Source organism: Lutra lutra, chromosome 8, assembly GCF_902655055.1.
Source record: "Lutra lutra chromosome 8, mLutLut1.2, whole genome shotgun sequence".
In the NCBI taxonomy this organism is placed as follows: domain Eukaryota; kingdom Metazoa; phylum Chordata; class Mammalia; order Carnivora; family Mustelidae; genus Lutra; species Lutra lutra.
The window spans coordinates 1,145,109-1,162,300 of record NC_062285.1 but is presented as its reverse complement, the minus strand read 5'-3'; the positions used below and the strand labels follow the sequence as shown (position 1 = coordinate 1,162,300).

At 53.1% G+C, this 17,192-nt stretch overlaps 1 protein-coding gene across 1 annotated transcript in view; it reads left to right on the top strand.

The window, feature by feature from the left end:
* Positions 1-17,192, top strand: part of ADARB2 (adenosine deaminase RNA specific B2 (inactive)) — a 371,222-nt gene that overhangs the window by 302,304 nt on the left and 51,726 nt on the right. Inside the window, exon 4 of the mRNA XM_047742639.1 lies at positions 15,302-15,416. Within this exon, the coding sequence (XP_047598595.1) occupies positions 15,302-15,416 (115 nt within the window). The remainder of the gene's footprint in view (positions 1-15,301; positions 15,417-17,192) is intronic.

The window sequence follows — 17,192 nt, the reverse complement described above, 5'->3', positions numbered from 1 at the left end:
CTTTGGTATCTGGGTGGTTCGGCCTCATAAAATGAGGCTCAAGTGTTCTCTCCTGTTCCATCTGCTGGAAGACTTTTAAAGGAACTGGTATTAATTCTTCTTTGAACATTTAGTGGAATTCACCAGTGAAACCGTCTGGTCCTGACCTTCTCTTTGTGGAGAGATTTTTTTTTTAATTGAGATAGAGTTCAGAGACTTTTTGTTACACATTCGATTTCTGTGTTTGTTACAACAATGAAATGTTTGTTACAACAATGACACATGTTGTTTTTCGGTCTTTCCAGGCATTCAGCTTCCTCGTTCCATTTTGGTAGGTTGCAGCTTTCTGGGAATTCATCCATTTCTTCTACATTATCCAATTTGTTGGCATATAATTGTTCGTAGAGCCCCTTGGGATCATTTTCATTTCTGAGGCGCACACCCTAATGTCTCATTTCTAACTTTATTTGAGCCTTCTCTTCTTCTCAGTTAACCGAGCTGAAGATTTGTCAGTTTTGTGGCTTTTTCACAAAACCAAAACAGATCTGAAAAGTGTTTTTTTGGGGCGCCTGGGTGGCTCAGTGGGTTAAGCCGCTGCCTTCGGCTCAGGTCATGATCCCAGGTCCTGGGTTCGAGCCCCACATCGGGCTTTCTGCTCAGCAGGGAGCCTGCTTCCTCCTCTCTCTCTGCCTGCCTCTCTGCCTACTTGTGATTTCTCTCTGTCAAATAAATAAATAAAATCTTAAAAAAAAAAAGTGTTTTTTTATCTATTGTTTTCTATTTTCTATTTGATTAATTTCTGCTCCACTCTGTGTTATCTCTTCCTTCTCCCCGCTCCAGGCTCAGTTTGTCCTTTTCCCAGGTGGGGTGTAGAGTCAGGGGGCTGTGTGCGAGATCTTTCTTCTTCCGCTGGTAGTGTTTATTGCTATAACCTTCCTTCTTAGTTCAGGCTTCGCTGCATCCCAGAAGTTTTCGTGTGCTATGCTTTTGTTTTCATCTCAAGATATTTTTGTTTAATTCCCATTTCATTTCTTCTTTGAACCAATGGTTATTCAAGAATGTGTTCTTTAGTTTCCATTTATTTGTGAATTTTCCCTCTTCTAAAAACAAAAAATCCAGTTTTATCCCATTGTGGTTGGAAAAGAGGCTTGGAATGATTTCTATATTCTAAATGTGTTAAGACTTGTTGGGTGACCGAATACGTGATTTCCCGTGGAGAATGGTCACTGTGCGCTCAAGGAGAATGCGTATTCTTCAGCTTGGGGCTGGCAGGCTGTGTACATGCCTGTTGGATCCTCTTGGCCTATACTGTTGTTCGAGCCACCTGTTGATTGACTTTCCATCGGGATAGTCTGTCCACTGTTGGAAACAGTCTCCTGCTATTGCCCAGTTCTATGACATCAGAGTATCAGCAGCAGCAGCAGCAGCACGAATAGCACTGTAGTCTCCTACTCTGCTGTATTGATGTCGATCTCCCCCCTTCAGGTCTGTCAATATTTGTTTTATATATCTGGGTGCTCTGATACTGGGTGCAGACATGGTTATGACTGTTGAGTCCTTCTGTTGGGTTGACTCCTTCATCAGTGGGTAATGGCCTTCTTTGTCTTTTATTACAGTTTTTAGCAACTTACTACTTTGTCTGGTAGAAGGATAGCCACCTCTCCATTTTTCTGGTTGCCATTTGAATGGGATACCCTCTCCCTCCCTTCTATCTCAATCTGTGTGTCCTTACCCGTAAAGGGGGCCTCCTGGAGGCAGCACATCACTGCATGCTGTGTGTTTACTTAAGCCACTCTAAGCCTTTTGTTTGAGGAGTTTAATCCATTTTATATTCAGAGTAGTCATGGGTAGGAAAGGACTTACTACTGCCATTTTATTATTTGTTTTCAACCTGGTTTGTAGTTGTTTTGTTATTGTTCCTTTGCTCCTCTCTTGCTGTCTTTCTTTGTTACTTGATTTTTTTTTTGTATGATGTGCATTAAGTTTTTTCTCTCTATCTATTGTATACCTATTATAATTTTTTTGTGGTTGCCTCAAGACATGCATAAAATATCTTGTAGTTAGAGCTGTGTTAAGTGGGTAAAATTTAACTTTGGTCACATACAAAATCATTGACCCCATTACAGTGTTTCATAGTCTATCTTTGGTGGGTCTACCCTGTTCACCTTCAGGAGTGAGACATACCCCTTCGTGTGTTTTCATGTTGCTATCTGAAGCACTTTGGTTTTAATTTGAATAACTCTCTTCAGCATTTCTTGTAAGGCGGGTCTAGGAGTGATAAACTCCCTCAATTTTTGTTTGTCTGGAAAAGTCTTTATCTCTTCATTTTTAAAGGATTGTTTGCCAGGGATAGTACTTGGTTCATTTTTTTTTTCCTTTCAGTATTTTGAATATGTCACCCACTCTCTTCTGGTCTGCAAGGTTTCTGCTGAGAAATTTACTAACAATCTTGTGGGTGTTCCCCTATATGTGATGAGTCACTTTCCTCTTGCAGATTTTGAAATTCTTTTTGTCTTTGATTTCTACAATATAATTATAATGTGTCTCCATGTAGACCTCTGTATGTCTAACCCCTTTGGAACCCTATGGCTTCTTGAATCTGGATGTCTATTTCCTTCCCTAGATTGGGGAGGGGGATGAGTTGGTCATTATTTCTTTAGGTATCTTTTCTGCCTCTTTTTCTTTCTTTTCTGCTTCTGGACTCTCACATACATATTTTGTTCCTTTGAAGGCATCCCATAAACCTTTTTTCACTCTTTGCATTCTCCTTTTGTTTCTTCTCCTCCGACTGGATAATTTCAAATGCCTTGTCTTTGAATTCACAGGGACTTCCATCTGCTTGATCAAGTCTGCAGTGGAAGCTCCCTGCTGCACTTTTCTCATAATGGTCATTGTGTTCGTCCACTCCAGCATGTCTGTTTGCTTCCATTTTATGATTTCTATCTTTTTGTTAAACTCAGTGTTTTGTTCATGTACTGTTTTCCCAATTTCATCAAGTTGTCTTTGTTCTCTTGTAGCTCAGTGAGCTTCTTTAAAACCATTATTTTGAACTGTTAGGAAATCGGTGGGCCTCCATTCCTTTGAGGTTAATTACTAGAAATGTTTTGTGTACCTGTAGCCTTGCTTTGGTGTCTATACGTTTGAAGGAACGGTCACCTCTCCCAGAGTGTAAGGGCCCACTGAAGTGGGAAAGGCCTTCACTGGCCAACAAGTACAAGGTGCCAGATTTGGTTCCAGGGAGTGTGACAGAATGGAGTCCAGGTCACAGGTGTGCACATAGTAGCACTGAGACCAAGGCATGGGGGCAATGCCTTTCTTGTTCGTTGACGTTCACCTGAGAGGACAAGCATTTTCTGGGCCATCTCTCTCCTGTTGGTTATGTGTAGTAAAAAGGGCTGGGACATATATGTCTCTCTGGTGTCGAGTACCTCTGAGAGCTTGAGTAAATGCACAATGATGGCCAAGTCCTGGCTTTAGTCACTGCCTTACATGTACTATTTGAAATTATTTAGCAATTTTCATCTACTTCATTTCTCCTCTCCAGAACCTATTTTCAGGATAAAGAAAGAACGGTGGGGGGAGGGGAGAGTCATCAGACAAGGGCATTTGGAGTTTGTCCTTTATGTCATTCATAAGTGAGTATGACACTGATGTCAATGGTGATATTACAAAACAAGAATTAGGATACTTCATTATTTAGTAATAATAATTACTTTATTATTATAACTAAAATTCTTTTGAATTTAACAAAAGCCAGGAAAGTAAATATTACTTCCTTTATGAAACAACTACTTTTTCCATCATGAATCTTCCCTTGGTGCGCTGAAATGGTTCTTACTGTTTACGTCTTATTAAATCCCGATGAACTCAAAGAACCATGAATCAACCCCAAACAGAGGACCTCATCTGTTAGCACCCTCATATTAGCACACTAATGACATTTTCAAGATTCTAATTAAACCCAGATGCAAAGTATCTTCCTGAGTACGTCAGAAGTCGAGTTTAAGAAAACCAGAAATACAACATTTCTCAGTGCATTTGCAGTTGACTTCCTACGTCCTTTTGTCTTCCAATCTGAAGTCGACTGTTGAAGCAGTAACCACTCTTAATACGTACAACAGATTCGTGGCCGTATAAAATTTAGGTAATTATGAATAGCTACACATGCACTTGATCAATAACCAGGAGCAGAGATATCTGTGCACATAACCCTCAGCCCTCAACTATCAAACCACAGACATGTCGCCTCTTGCTGTGGCTTTTCTGAAATCCTCGGTTAGTAAGCAGGCCTTGCAAGGCATGCTGTGGCTGAGAGCCCGAACACAGGAGCCAGAATCCAAACATGTGGGTGTGATTCCAATCTGAACCCTGACCGGCTGAGTCAGCTGTTATCAGTCTGGGCTGCCTAATCACAAAGCATTCATCCCGCTGCCCCCGGTCCCTGGGTGCCAGGGTGGGCAGTGGGGGGCCATGGGGTCTGCACCATTCTCCTCCCACCCGCCAGAAGAGGGGCCCTTTGCCTGCCACTCAGCCACTGAGTCCCTTCAGCCTCCAGCCACTTTCCGCTGAAGGCGCGCCGGAGCCAGACGGCAAATTCACAAAATAAACAGCAGAAAGCAGAGACTGTAACATATTTGTCCGACACAGGGAAACAAAACAAGGTCAGCCCCTGACATTACTAAGCCTTTGCTTTGCACGTAGCATGAGCCATTCATATAAATGTCCCCCACTTCTTACTATGCAGATCCTTTCTTTTTAAAGAATTATTTTCTTCATTTTCCCTAGACTGTTTCTTCTTAATGTAACTAATCATGTAGAACTTAACAATGCCAACAATACATGACAAAAAGTGCCTTCGTGTCAGTAAAACTGTATCTGCAGGTGTGACCAGCCCCCAACCCTGTCTCTTCGTATCTGTCCCACTGTACATAAGAGAGGTTGTCCCATGCACTGGCTACGAGCTCTCTTCTTGACCCACAGCTAGAGCCCACTCCCTTGGGGAGCCAGCAGTGCAGGGAACCTCACCGTCGTGCCCCTGGATTTGCATGGTGGGCTCAGCACGTGCACAGGGAGGCACACAGGTCACGGTCTTCCTTGAGAAGCTGAATTCGGTGGAGGTCACTGGGTGGCCATGAGCAGGGTGAGGCCTGCAGAGACCAATGGGAGTGATGGGGTACGGGTGGGGATGGAGCAGACGGCCACTAAGGGACCAGAGACCACAGGACGATGAGATGGGCTGTTGTTTTGTGGCACATGTCCAAGCTCTTGCAGGGAGAAGTGGTCCGTTCCCAACCCCGGCTCAGCCGTCCCTCCCCACGGCTGCCCGCAGGCCTGCTCCAGGTTTCATACCCTGCCGGGAGGTGACAACCACTGCTGGAGCAAACGCAGCCTGGGAAGTGGGGGTCACGGCCCCCGAGCCGGTGGGTCAGTGCATGGAAATCAGAAAGTGGAAACAGCAGAGGTGAAGGGGTCCTGGCTACATGATCTAACGGGACCCCGGCTGAGCACAGGCATCAGCTGGGGGTGCTGGGGACGAGGAATGGGGTCGGGGATCGAGGGGCGGGTGAGGGCTTCCGCTCCTGCTGAGACTGGGTGATGGCCTGGTTTCTGCTCGCGCCGGTGGAGTTCAGCCGAGGAGAGAATCCTGCCGCACTGCTGTCCAGCTCCACTGCACGTCTGAATTCCGGAGTAGCCTGCAGGCGACGCCGTGGCCTGAAATTCTGACTCCGGGGACCGAGGAAGGGGTCTGTGGACCCACAGGCATCCCCAGGTGGCTCTCCCCACACCCGCAAAGTCCTTCTTCTCCAATTACCAGGGGTCGTTTGCTCCCCAAACTACAGCGAAGACAGTCATGAAACCCAAATTTGTGTAAGAGGCAGAATTTCACATCCCCGCCTCCTACCTCGGTGACTGTGTTTGCTTTCAGGCTCAGGGGCTTGTTTTGGTCTGAAAATACAAGCCACACGCCTGCCTGCAGCATTCACTGTCCTTTCTGCCCTGCCCACCTCTCTCAAGGCCGGACAGCAGCTGAGCACGTGCCCTGGGGTCTGACTGCTCTTGTGTGAATCCGGGACTCGTGTGCCCCTGGCAGGGAAGCTGACTTCTCTCATTCCGAGCTTGCTCATCTGCAGAGCAGGGTAATAGAGTAACTGCCTCTCAGGACAATCATGTCGATGACGGGAAACAGGACGCGCTGGGCCCTTACACCTGCGCGTGCCGAGTCCTTGAGAAATGTCGGCCACCACCTACCACATGGTGTTCTATACTTCCTGTTTTGTAGGACGGGCTTTGTTCTACAGGACCTTGTCTTCTTCATCGTAATAGTTCAGTAGTGCCTTGCTCAATAAATTTTGATTCATTCTTTACCCCTGGGGACAGGTATAGGGAGGAGAGAAAAGGGGAGATGCATAAGACACTGTCTCCACGGTGGCTTCTCCCGAGCCAGTCCGGACACAGCTGAGCTCTCCCTGTGACAGCTCCAGCAAACACCTTTCCAGTTCCACACCAGCTTTCCTTGGGAGCACGTCAGAAGCCTTGTGCGCCCTACAAAGCCCCCGGGGACAAACACACCCTTTGATTGGGGCACGCTGTGTGCCTGTGTTAACACTACGATTGCCCAGATGAGGAAGACTGAACTCTCGTCCTCAGGCATCCAGGCCACTCATGGTCACAAGATAATGTGGCCCGAGGAGGAAACCGGAGAGAAAGAAACCCAAGGTCAGAGAACCGTGAGCAGACACGTAGCCCACAACGTAGGACCACGTACCTGCAGACAGCACATGATGCCCAAACGTGCTGAACCCAGAGACACCGTCTTCCAAATGGAAAAGTAATAACAACTTAAAGGCGATGAAAGATCAAGAAAACAGTTTAACTCGGCCAAAGCCGACTGATGCTTTCACTAAAAGCGACCTGCATTGACAGGGCACGTGTGTGTGATTTCTCCCTGAGACCGGCTCTGGGTCCCGGACGATGCGGCGTCTGTGCGGCCACATGGAGTCGAGTCAAAGTGGCAGCTTCCCGGTTCGGCTCTCCGGCCGACAGCCGGGCTCCCTTAGTGCACCCGGCGCTGGGAGAGCCACGGGTCAGACCGGCACCTGCCCAGTCGCGTTAACCAGGGTCACGGGGGGGATTCCAGGAGAGCACTCGACTCAGGGAAGTGTTTCAGGACGTTCTGCCTCAACGCATCCTCAGCGCCCACGCACCTGCCGAACCGTGTGGGAACGTACCCCAGACGGCTGTGCCCTCATGCAATGGAGTGACAGGTGCTCCGTGTCATGTCTAAGGAACTCCGTGCCTGCACGAGTCTGGGCGCAAATAATGGCCGCTGGCACTCGGGAGCCAGGCAGGGAGTGTCCGGGACACCCTCGGGCACCTTACACCGCTGTGTCATCCCCGCTGAAACAACCCCGTGGTGTAGGCTCGACTCCTATTTCAGAGAAGAGAAAATCAGGACTACATACTGCTCTGAGTCAGGCCCTGGGTAAGCAGCAACCACAGGATTTGACTCTGGGTCACAAGGACTTCAAGGACCTTCAAGCCCACATGGTCCAGCCATGGTCTGTAACACCTGACCTCCGTCTGCATGCTCGTCCTCAGCGTAACAAGCTGCTCCAAAACCCAGCAGCTCCAAACAACATGGGCTTCTACTCTGCTCACGCCCTTGCCGTTTGAGCAGGGCTCAGAGGGGACGCCGTCCTTCTGGTCCCCACAGCAGGAGCTGGGCAGTGCGGCTGGGGGCTCCATGGGTTTTCTCCTGCCTGGGTTCCAAGAGGGAGCACCCCAGGACCAAGACACAGGTCATGGCATTAGGGACTGCTCAGAGGTCACATGCCAGCATCACCTCCTTGTTCTATGTGTTGGGACAGTGTCCAAGGAGAGGACACACAGCCAACCGCTGCATGGGAGGGACTCGGGGGTTCGTGGTAAGATGGCTGGCAGGATGGGCGACGTGGGCACAGACATCTTTGGAAAATGCAGTGTCTGCCAAGATACCGTCCCTGCTGGCCTTGGGATCCATGCCAGCTCCTACTGAAATGCCCGGGCAGGGAACTCAGCCACAGCAAGCCCCTTGAGGAGCCACCTGTGGCCAGTCTCGTGCTGGCACCTGTCAACTGCGGTGCACTCAGTGCTCCCCAAAGCACACCTGGCCTGCCGCCCCCCAGGGCCCAAGGGGCACTCACCGAGCTTCCTGCCGACTGTGGACAGCAGGGCAAGCCCCAGAGCAACACCTCAGCCCTCGCTTCTTCCTCTGGCCAGGCCAGCCCCTGGTCATCCAGAAACGTCAGAGGCAGCAAGCCAGGGGTCCGTGCAGAGAACTGGAACCGGGGCCAGCAGGGTGATTGCAGATGCCTCTTCCACAGGCCGGCAGCGCGCAGAGAGGCTCCCTGCCCGGGTCCTCCCACTCCAGGTCGGCTACTTCCTCTGCCGTGTGGGTGACAGTAAGGGCTGTTTCCGCTTTCAGGACTTCCTCCAAATTTGTTACTGGCCTCTGGATGATCTGAGATCGAGAATAAGTGAATAGTCAGCTAATCTGAATTATGCAGTTGGACTTAGAAATTAATGAGGCTTGGTTGCCATTGTCAGCAAACAGGAATCATTATGAGACCTAGAGGCGCCCCGTCCACCGACACGCAGGGAACGCTGAGACGGAGCCGTGGAAGTTCATCCCCCATTTAGCAGGACTTCTCGGAGCCAGGCTGGCGCGCGCCAGCTCCGTGCCACTGGGAGGGTCCTTCTGCTGCCGGGTCTGGCAGGAGAGCATGGTCAGCCGCACCCCTCCCAGGGGTGCTGTTTCTGGAATGCGCGGGGCCCACACACCAGGGCACTCCCCCGTATTTACCATGGTCCGGGGGCGGGGACCCACCCAGCAAGCGCCATGAAGGGAGCCAGGAAGGGACCAGTGGAGACGGGCAGCCTTGCCTCCTGGATCCTGTCTGTCCCTACCCATATGCAAATCTAACCTTTCCGCTATTTCAGCATTATGAACCCAAAGACAGGATTTTCCACAGGAAAATATTTACTGAGGGCTTTCTCTTTCATAATCTATCGATTTTAATATCCTTACCACTTTGGCTAAATGTCAATTTCACCCTGAGGATCGCTATTGCAAATTTGAACACATTTTATTTATTTATGACATTCAAAACATTAGTGTTGGAAATGAGCAAAGTTTGAGTCTTTCAGTGTTCCTATTTAAAGTTTTTTTCCTATTTGAATAATGCTGGCAGTTTGCCATGGTCAAGGGGGCCAGCGGTCAGGGCGCGGCCACAGGCAGAAGCTGAAGCCGCACTTCAACAGGCACAGCTCGTGAATATGCGGCTGCTCCCCCACTTACCTTTGGGACCAGAAGCACCAGCTGACCACTAGCATTCAGCCAGAAGCCAAATCCCCCTGCCCGGGCATTTCTGCGCCCGTCCGTGCCCCTCACGCACAGATCGGAGCAGGCTGGAGTCGGGCGAGTCGTTGGGATCCCCATGGACTCCCGCGGGGGTGGAGGCTCACCGTGAGACTCCGGCGGAGCGCTGCAGGCTCTCCACGGCCAGGAACCAGAGGGCTTCCGTGCGCTGCCCCAGCCACCACCCATGTGCTCAGCTTGAATCTCAGAGGACTTCCCGCGTGGGTCAGATTTCAGTTGTTTTCTGAGGTTTCAGGACCCGCCACGGCATCACAGGCTGAACAGCACAACGAGGAGCTCTCTCTCACACACTCGCACACACACTCGCACACACACTCACACGCGCACACTCACACACACACACTCGCGCGCGCACACTCGCACAAACACTCGCACACTCATGCGCGCGCACACTCGCACGCACACTTGCGCGCACACTCGCGCACACACTCACGTGCATGCACTCGCGCACACGCACTCGCACACACACACGTCCGTCATGCCCAGCTTCTTGCCTGCTTCGCAACGGAGGCCGGTCCCCCATCTCTCTGAGCTTCTGCCTCTGCAATCGTGGGACGGGTCCACCAGGGGCCAGGGGCTCCATGTAGGGGAACATGGGGCTGTGCGTCGGGAGCTCTGTGCAGGGTGGGGACACGGGGCCGTGTGCTGGGGGTTCTGTGCAGGGGGACATGGGGTCATGCTCTGGGGACTCTGCAGGATCTGGAACTGAGGCCTCTGCTCTCCCCCTGGCAGCCTTGCTACTCAGACCATTGGACATTGTCTCCTGCCCTCAAAGTGAGCCCCCCAGAGGACACGTGTTGTAGGCCATGTCACAGCACATGGTCCACAAGGTGGCTCCCACTCCCCCAGTCCATAAAAATACTGATCCTTTGTCCACAAGCACATTGTATATATATGACGTACATAAGAAAAAGAAAAACTACCTTTTCTGAATGTACCAAAAAAGGACACAGCTTCTAGGAGTCACTGGAGTCTGGGAGAGAATCCTGCTCACCATGGAAGCCCCTACAGGAGCCTGGACTTTGTGGAGAGGGAGCAGGAGGTCCACTGGCCTCAGTCTGTGATGCTCTTGTGGACAGAGCGGGGGCTGGGTCTGTAAGCCCACAGCTCCCGCACGGACGGCACGCAGGCCTGGGTACAGCGAGGGCGGGGGCTTCTTGGGGTGACAGTGAGGGGTCTGTGAGCTCGCGCCGCCGCCGCGGAAAATGTCTTACATTAATTCAGGAAGCGATGTTACAAAATAGCTTGACCCGTGTGCTGAAAAAATACTCGTTATGTTAAATGATGTGTCCTCGCCTGTCCTGGGGCTGCACGGACTCCCCGTGGCCCGGGGCACGCTCTGCAATTTGAGTTTATGAAAATAATCAGTGACTTGAGCTGATCTAAACCAATTGAGCTGCTTCGAGAACACACCAGGTGCCAGATGGGGAAGAAAACGGATTATGTCACAATCTGATTAGTCGGGTTTGCGGGTACCAAAGTCGACTGTATATATCACATCCCAAGTGATTAAAACGGAAAAAACGGCTGGTGTTAAATTAGACAGTAAGTGTGGGCGTCCCTCCGTGGATTCCAAGCTTCCGTCTCGCCTCCAGCTCCCCACGTAATCAGGCGCAAGGCCCCGTACAGATGACTGGGGAAGCAAAAGCCCAGCTGGGCTCGTGGGCGCCACTGAATCAACCTCCGAGCCCCCAAAATAGCCCCAGGGCAGGGGGGACCGCGGGGCGGGGGTGCGGCTCCTGGCAGGGCAGGCTCCGCGGGCCTTTTCCCAAGCAGACTCCCTTCCACGCTCACACCCAAGAAACGGAGGCCCGTCGCCCGGGGCAGGGAGGCCTGGCGGATCAGCCAGGCGGCCTGGAGCTCGGTGCAGCCTGGGCTCTTCTCTGATCTGTCAGGATGCACTTGCCTTTCTATAGGAAATTCCTCTCACTCCTCACACTGGAGCATGACGCTCCTGCTGGAACCTACGACCTCATGGCCATGGAAACCACAGGGCTGAGGCGGGTGGGCAGCTCGGTGGCCCAGGAGCCTCCACGGAGCTCTGCCCTGGGGATCCCCAGCCAAGACACCCGGGACAAGAGAGGAGGGGTGAAGGAGGAAGAGAGCCGGAGAGAGAAGGGGCGCCCCACGCCTTTCGACAACCAAACCCGCGCAGGTCACTCATACGACACCCCTCTCATGGGTCTCCCAGAGGAACGTGTGTGCCCCGAGTCCCCCTGCTAAATCTGTGTCAGCAGCAGCTTTGTGGGGCTCAGCGGGATAAGCGGGCACGCAGGCCTCTGTTCTGCGCCTCTGCGTAAAGGACGGCGGCCTCTAGTTTCCAAATGAAGTCACTTTTCTGTGTCACCAGCAGGTGGGGACTTCCTCTTCTAGGAGCCTCCCAGGGCTGGTCAGGCACACAGAGCAAAGAGATGCTTCCTGCGCTGACGATCTCATCACTTCCTGGACATTCAAAACCACTTTATGAAGACAGAAAACCGACAACCTAAGGTACGTTGGGATAGCTCTTCAGAGCACACCAGGCGTAGGAACCAGATCCTGGCACCTTGAAAAGCACTGGAGAAGGAAGCCATCAACAAAAATGACAAGGTTGGGGGCACCTGGGTGGCTCGGTGGGTTAAAGCCTCCGCCTTCGGCTCAGGTCATGATCCCCAGGTCCTGGGATCGAGCCCCACATCAGGTTCTCTGCTCAGCGGGGAGCCTGCTTCCTCCTCTCTCTCTGCCAGCCTCTCTGCCTACCTGTGATCTCTGTCTGTCAAATAAATAAATAAAATCTTAAAAAAAAAATGACAAGGCAACCTCCTGAATGGGAGGAGGTATTTGCAAATGACATGTTCAACAAGGGGCTGATGTCCAAACTATGTAAAGAACTTTTACAAATCAGCACAAAACCAAAAAAACAAGCAAAACAAAGAATCCAATTAAAAATGGGCAGAGGACCTGACGAACATTTTTTCAAAGACGACGTCCAGACAGCCAACAGACCCATGAAAGATGCTCCACATCGCTCGACATTGGGGAGACACAAATCAAAACCACGAAGAGATCCCACCTCACACCAGTCAGAACGGCCAAAATTAACAAAGCAGGAAACAGATGTTGGTGAGGACGCAGAGAAAAGGGACCCTCGTGCACTGTGGGTGGGAATGCAGCTGGTGCAGCTGCTCTGAGCAGTGAGCAGGGTCCTCAGAAAGTTGAAAATAGAGCTACCCTGTGACCCAGAAAACTCAATGAAAATGAAAACTTTAACTCAGAAGATACACAGCACAGTGTTTTTAACGGCAAAGTCCACAACAACCCAGGTATGGAGAGAGCCAAGCTGTCTGTCAACAGACGACGGTACAGAGGAGGTGGTGTGTACATGCGGTGGAGTACTACGCAGCCGTCAAAAAGAATGAGATCCGCAGTGATGCGGATAGAGCCAGAGAGTACGATGCTGAGGGAGACACATCAGAGAAAGACAAACACCATCGGAGTTAGGCTTCTGCTCCGAAAGCAATGCTCACCGAGGTGCCGCAGAGCCCACAGACCCTGGGACCCTGTTCCCACCAGCTTGCTCCCTGCTCGCGTGTCTTTGGTCCGAGCTCGGACCACCCCTGCCCACCAGCGTCCATCTGAAGGTGGGACTTGATAAAACCTGCCCTTGGTGGTGGGGGGCCAAGGGCACCAGGAACACTACCAGCCCTGTGTCCACACCCGCTGCTGTTTGAGGGACGGGGACTGAGGACTGTTCAGGTCATGGTCCGGGCGCCTGGCAAAGCCTGATGACACAGTTAATCTTCCCACACAAATGAAGAAGTCAGGTCATCTGAGACGTACAGAAATTACCCAAATTCACACTTCCCTGACAACTGTCACCCTCTGGGTCACGGCACGAGTGTGGAAGAGTTGATGACAAGAGGAAGTGGTCTGCACATGGCCCCAAAAAGGCAGGCCCGTGTCCCGCCCAAGAGCCCATGTGTCTGCGACCTGAGGATCTGAGAGCAGGTGGCCCTGAACCCAGCGAGAGGCATCCTTGTAAGACACAGAGACAGAGAGACACAGATGGGGCAGAGACGGGAGGACCCCACAAGCTGGAGCAGCAGGAGGGACCGTCCCTGGAGCAGCCGAAGGGAGAGTGGCCCTGAACACCTTGACCTCCAGCTGCTGTCTCCAGAGCCAGGAGGGGCAGAGTCTGTGTCTCTGAGCCACCCCGCTTGTGGTCACTGGCTCCGGCCGCCCAGGACACCCACACACGGTGTGCCTGGGACACACACCGGCTCTCTGGACCTCTGTGCCCAGGTCCCAAAGGACAGGATGGCCTCCAGCTGCAAGCCAGCCCCAGGACGGACTGCACAGCTCCCAGCGGAGGCTCCTCACCCAGAAGCCTGGGTTCTTGAGGGAGCCAAGCCAGGGAAGACCCCCGTCCAGCTGGCCCAGCAGAGGGCCCCTCGCCACCTGCGAGGCCTGAACCGTCACATCCGTACAGCTCCCAGACTTTGGGCCTCGGGAGCCGCCAGGGCAGCATGGTCCCCGCGCACTGGGGAGCCCGGAGCCAACACCTGTGTTGTTTCCACGCAGGTTTCTAGGCCCCCGGATGCAGGCCTGTTTCCATACGAGTAGGTTCGCCTAGAAACAAAATCCGCATCCTTCCTGAGACCTGCTCTGATCTGTAGCCCAATATCCGGACCCCCGGCAGGAAAGGGCAGCTCCATCCCACCCCGGAAGTGAACCCCGTGCCCCCCCACGCACAACCACAGGAAGACGCAGCTCGTGTCTGTGGCACCCAGGGAGACAACGATTGGTGATGACGGTGATGAGGAGGAGAGAGCCAGCACTGGGGCTGAGCCCCACAGAGTGCAGGGCAGCGGGCTGAACACAGAAGGGACACGAACGCACTTCATCCTCACGAGAGCACCGTCCAACAGAAATTAAGAGGATTACCTTATAAATCAGGAAAACGGGCCCACGCGACTCACAGCAGATCTGTCTCCAAAGCCCATGAGGGGCCCGCCACCCGGCCCGCCTCCTCCCGCAGAGGGTGATGGTCCACCATGGGCTGGGTGGGAGGGAGGAAGACGACACAAAAGCCACGTCCTTGGGCTAGGCCGCCCTTGTCATTGCAGATGAGCTGGTTTAAAGGGACGCAGGGCACACGGGAAGATTCAACAAGTGGGATTCCATCAACTCAGGCCGTGTGTGTGTGCACACGTGAGTTGGGTGTAGTGAGCATGTGCCTGTATCTCTGAGCGTGTGTGCACATGTGTGGGTGTGCACCACACTCGCGTGCCTGCATCCGAATGTGTGCATCATGTGTGAACATGCATGAGTGTGTACCACACACGTGCCTGCGTCTCTACATGTGTGCACGTGCGTGTGCACAGGTGCACTATCTCTGGCCGCACCGTGTGCACGTGTCTCCGTGAACGCATGTGTGCATGGTGCTGGCACCTCAAGAGAGCACATCTGTGCCTCCGTGCGTACAGAACCTGAGGGGGAGACTCTGGGGTGAGCTCGGGGAGCAGCTCGGCCAGCCGTACCCGAGACTGGGGGGTGTCTGGACCTCATTTTGCCCACGCTGAGAAGACAGGGAGTTGAGTGTCCAGGGTGTGAGCCCCCATGCTGCTCAGGGTTCTATCTCACGAGTGTCCCTGAAGGAGAGCCACAGGCGGGCTTCTCTGCAAGGCAGGGGAGAGCGAGAGCACTGTGGCCTCCCACAGGCAGACTCTGCCCAGGCGCAGGGCCAGGTGGGGGCTCCTCCCTCAGAACCAAGGCCTGCACGGGTCCCCATGGGGCCGTGGGGTCTTGGAACAGTGCACACGGTGGCCTCCAGATGCCACATGTGGGGACATGGCTTGGAGGAGGAGGGAGGCCAGGATGCCGCCAGCTCAGCCGTCAACGAGGCCTGGTGCTTGTGTCTTTCAGGAATTTGCAGACTCCGTGTCCCAGCTGGTCACGCAGAAGTTCCACGAGCTGACCGTGGGCCTGGCGTCCATGCACGCGCGCCACAAAGCCCTGGCAGGAATCGTCATGACCACAGGTAACGCCTCTTGTTTTCCCTGTGGGATCCCATCCTCAAGGACGGGAGATTTAGTGTCTGCCTGACCGTGGGCAACAGGCGGGTCTCCCTTCCACACGAAGCCGTGAAAGAGAAATCCAGCAATAGGACCCAGAGAGCTCAGTGACGATCGTGGCCAATCAGCAAAACGCCGCTGACACGTGCTTGGACCGGCTCTGTGCACGCGCCTCAACTCCCACGAAGAAGGGCCACGGGAGGACGGGCCGGTGTCTTTCCTGTCAGGCTCCCTGCCTTGCGGTCGAGAACACCATGCACTGCTGCTGTTGGCAGGGCTGGAACCCGAGGTTAGGCCAGGCCACTGACCAGTTGCCTTAGGCTGGCGGGGGGCGGGGGGCGCATCTTAGTAAAATGGAAGGGACAACACCTCCCTGCCGGAATTGCAGACGTGAGAAATGCTGTGAGCGGCAGCGACAACTTTACGAGGTAGACGTGCTAAGGACGTGAGAAATGCTGTGAACGGTAGCTACGACTCGATGAGGGTGACGTGCTATGGCAGAGGCAGCTCCGTTTCGTTGGTGACCCCCCTGCATCCACGCATGCGTTCTGTCCTTCCGTCCTTTCAAACACCTGCCACCGTGCAGACAGGGGAACATTCCAGACTGAAGGCCAGGAGTTCACCTCAGTCAAGATCATTCCCGCTGGACCGGCACTGCCCTCTCCGGCAGCCTGAGCCGCTGACCGGAGGCATGGGCATGCCGGGCAGCGCCCCCAGCCCCAGGCCCCACGTCAGGACAGAGTCCAGGGACCGGCGAGACATGGGGCTGGCCAAGATCAGCTTCCTGGGTTTGAATCCCTGTGCCCACCTGTGACCTTATGTCAGCCAGCCCTTGGCGACTCAGAGGGAAGGAAGGGAGTAGGAGGAGAGGGTGAGAGGGAGGGACCCATGCTTCTCCTTCACTGGGCTCTATCGCCTACCCCCGGTCTCTTAGATCTGCTAAGTCGATTCCCCAGCATTTCCCAGCTCTATAGCTAATGGTCCAGTATCTTCCCACTTTTCTGGAAAACTCGATTCTGGGAAGTCTTGAAAGCTACTCTCAGACGTGCCTTGGAAAACAGTAACATTTTACAAAGACTCACGGGAAAGCACCCGGCAAATACACTGGGTTTGGTGCCAGTGATCTACCCGCGTGAACTGAGTGTGTTATAGGAGGTGAGGCAGTCCGAGGTGACACTACACCAACTAGTGACTGTAAACACTGGAGGGTACATTGCTGAAACTTGCTGGAAAGAGACGGTTTAACAAACACATCGATTAACAAAAGCTTAGGAAGATGTGTGCAGAATTACTGACAGAACAGTTTGTAGAAACCGTTTACCCAAAGTCGACGCGACACTGACCTGACTTCTAGTTCACGGATTGGAGCAAGTGCACAGGACAGTCCCGAGGGAAGGGTGCTCTCCGTCGTGCCATTTCTGCCACAACGTTACAAAAGCGCGTGGATCCTGAAGGAATCCCTGAGCCCGACGCCTCCCGTTTCCCGGTGCGACGCCAGCTCGTCCGCATCACCTGGCGCCTACAGGTGCTTTCCCCCCAGGAGCCGTTGGGGGAACCCTGAGAGCAAGGACATGGGCTTACGAATAAAGGAGCTCTTACCGCTCTCCCAAATACACAGGAGCCGGTAGGAATTCCAGCAGAAGGAGCTCGGGAAGGGACCCTGCGCTCTCGTCGGCTCGGCAGGGAAGCTGCCACTAACCACTCTTTTGGGGTCCTCAGGAGCCCGAGCCCTTCTGTATTTC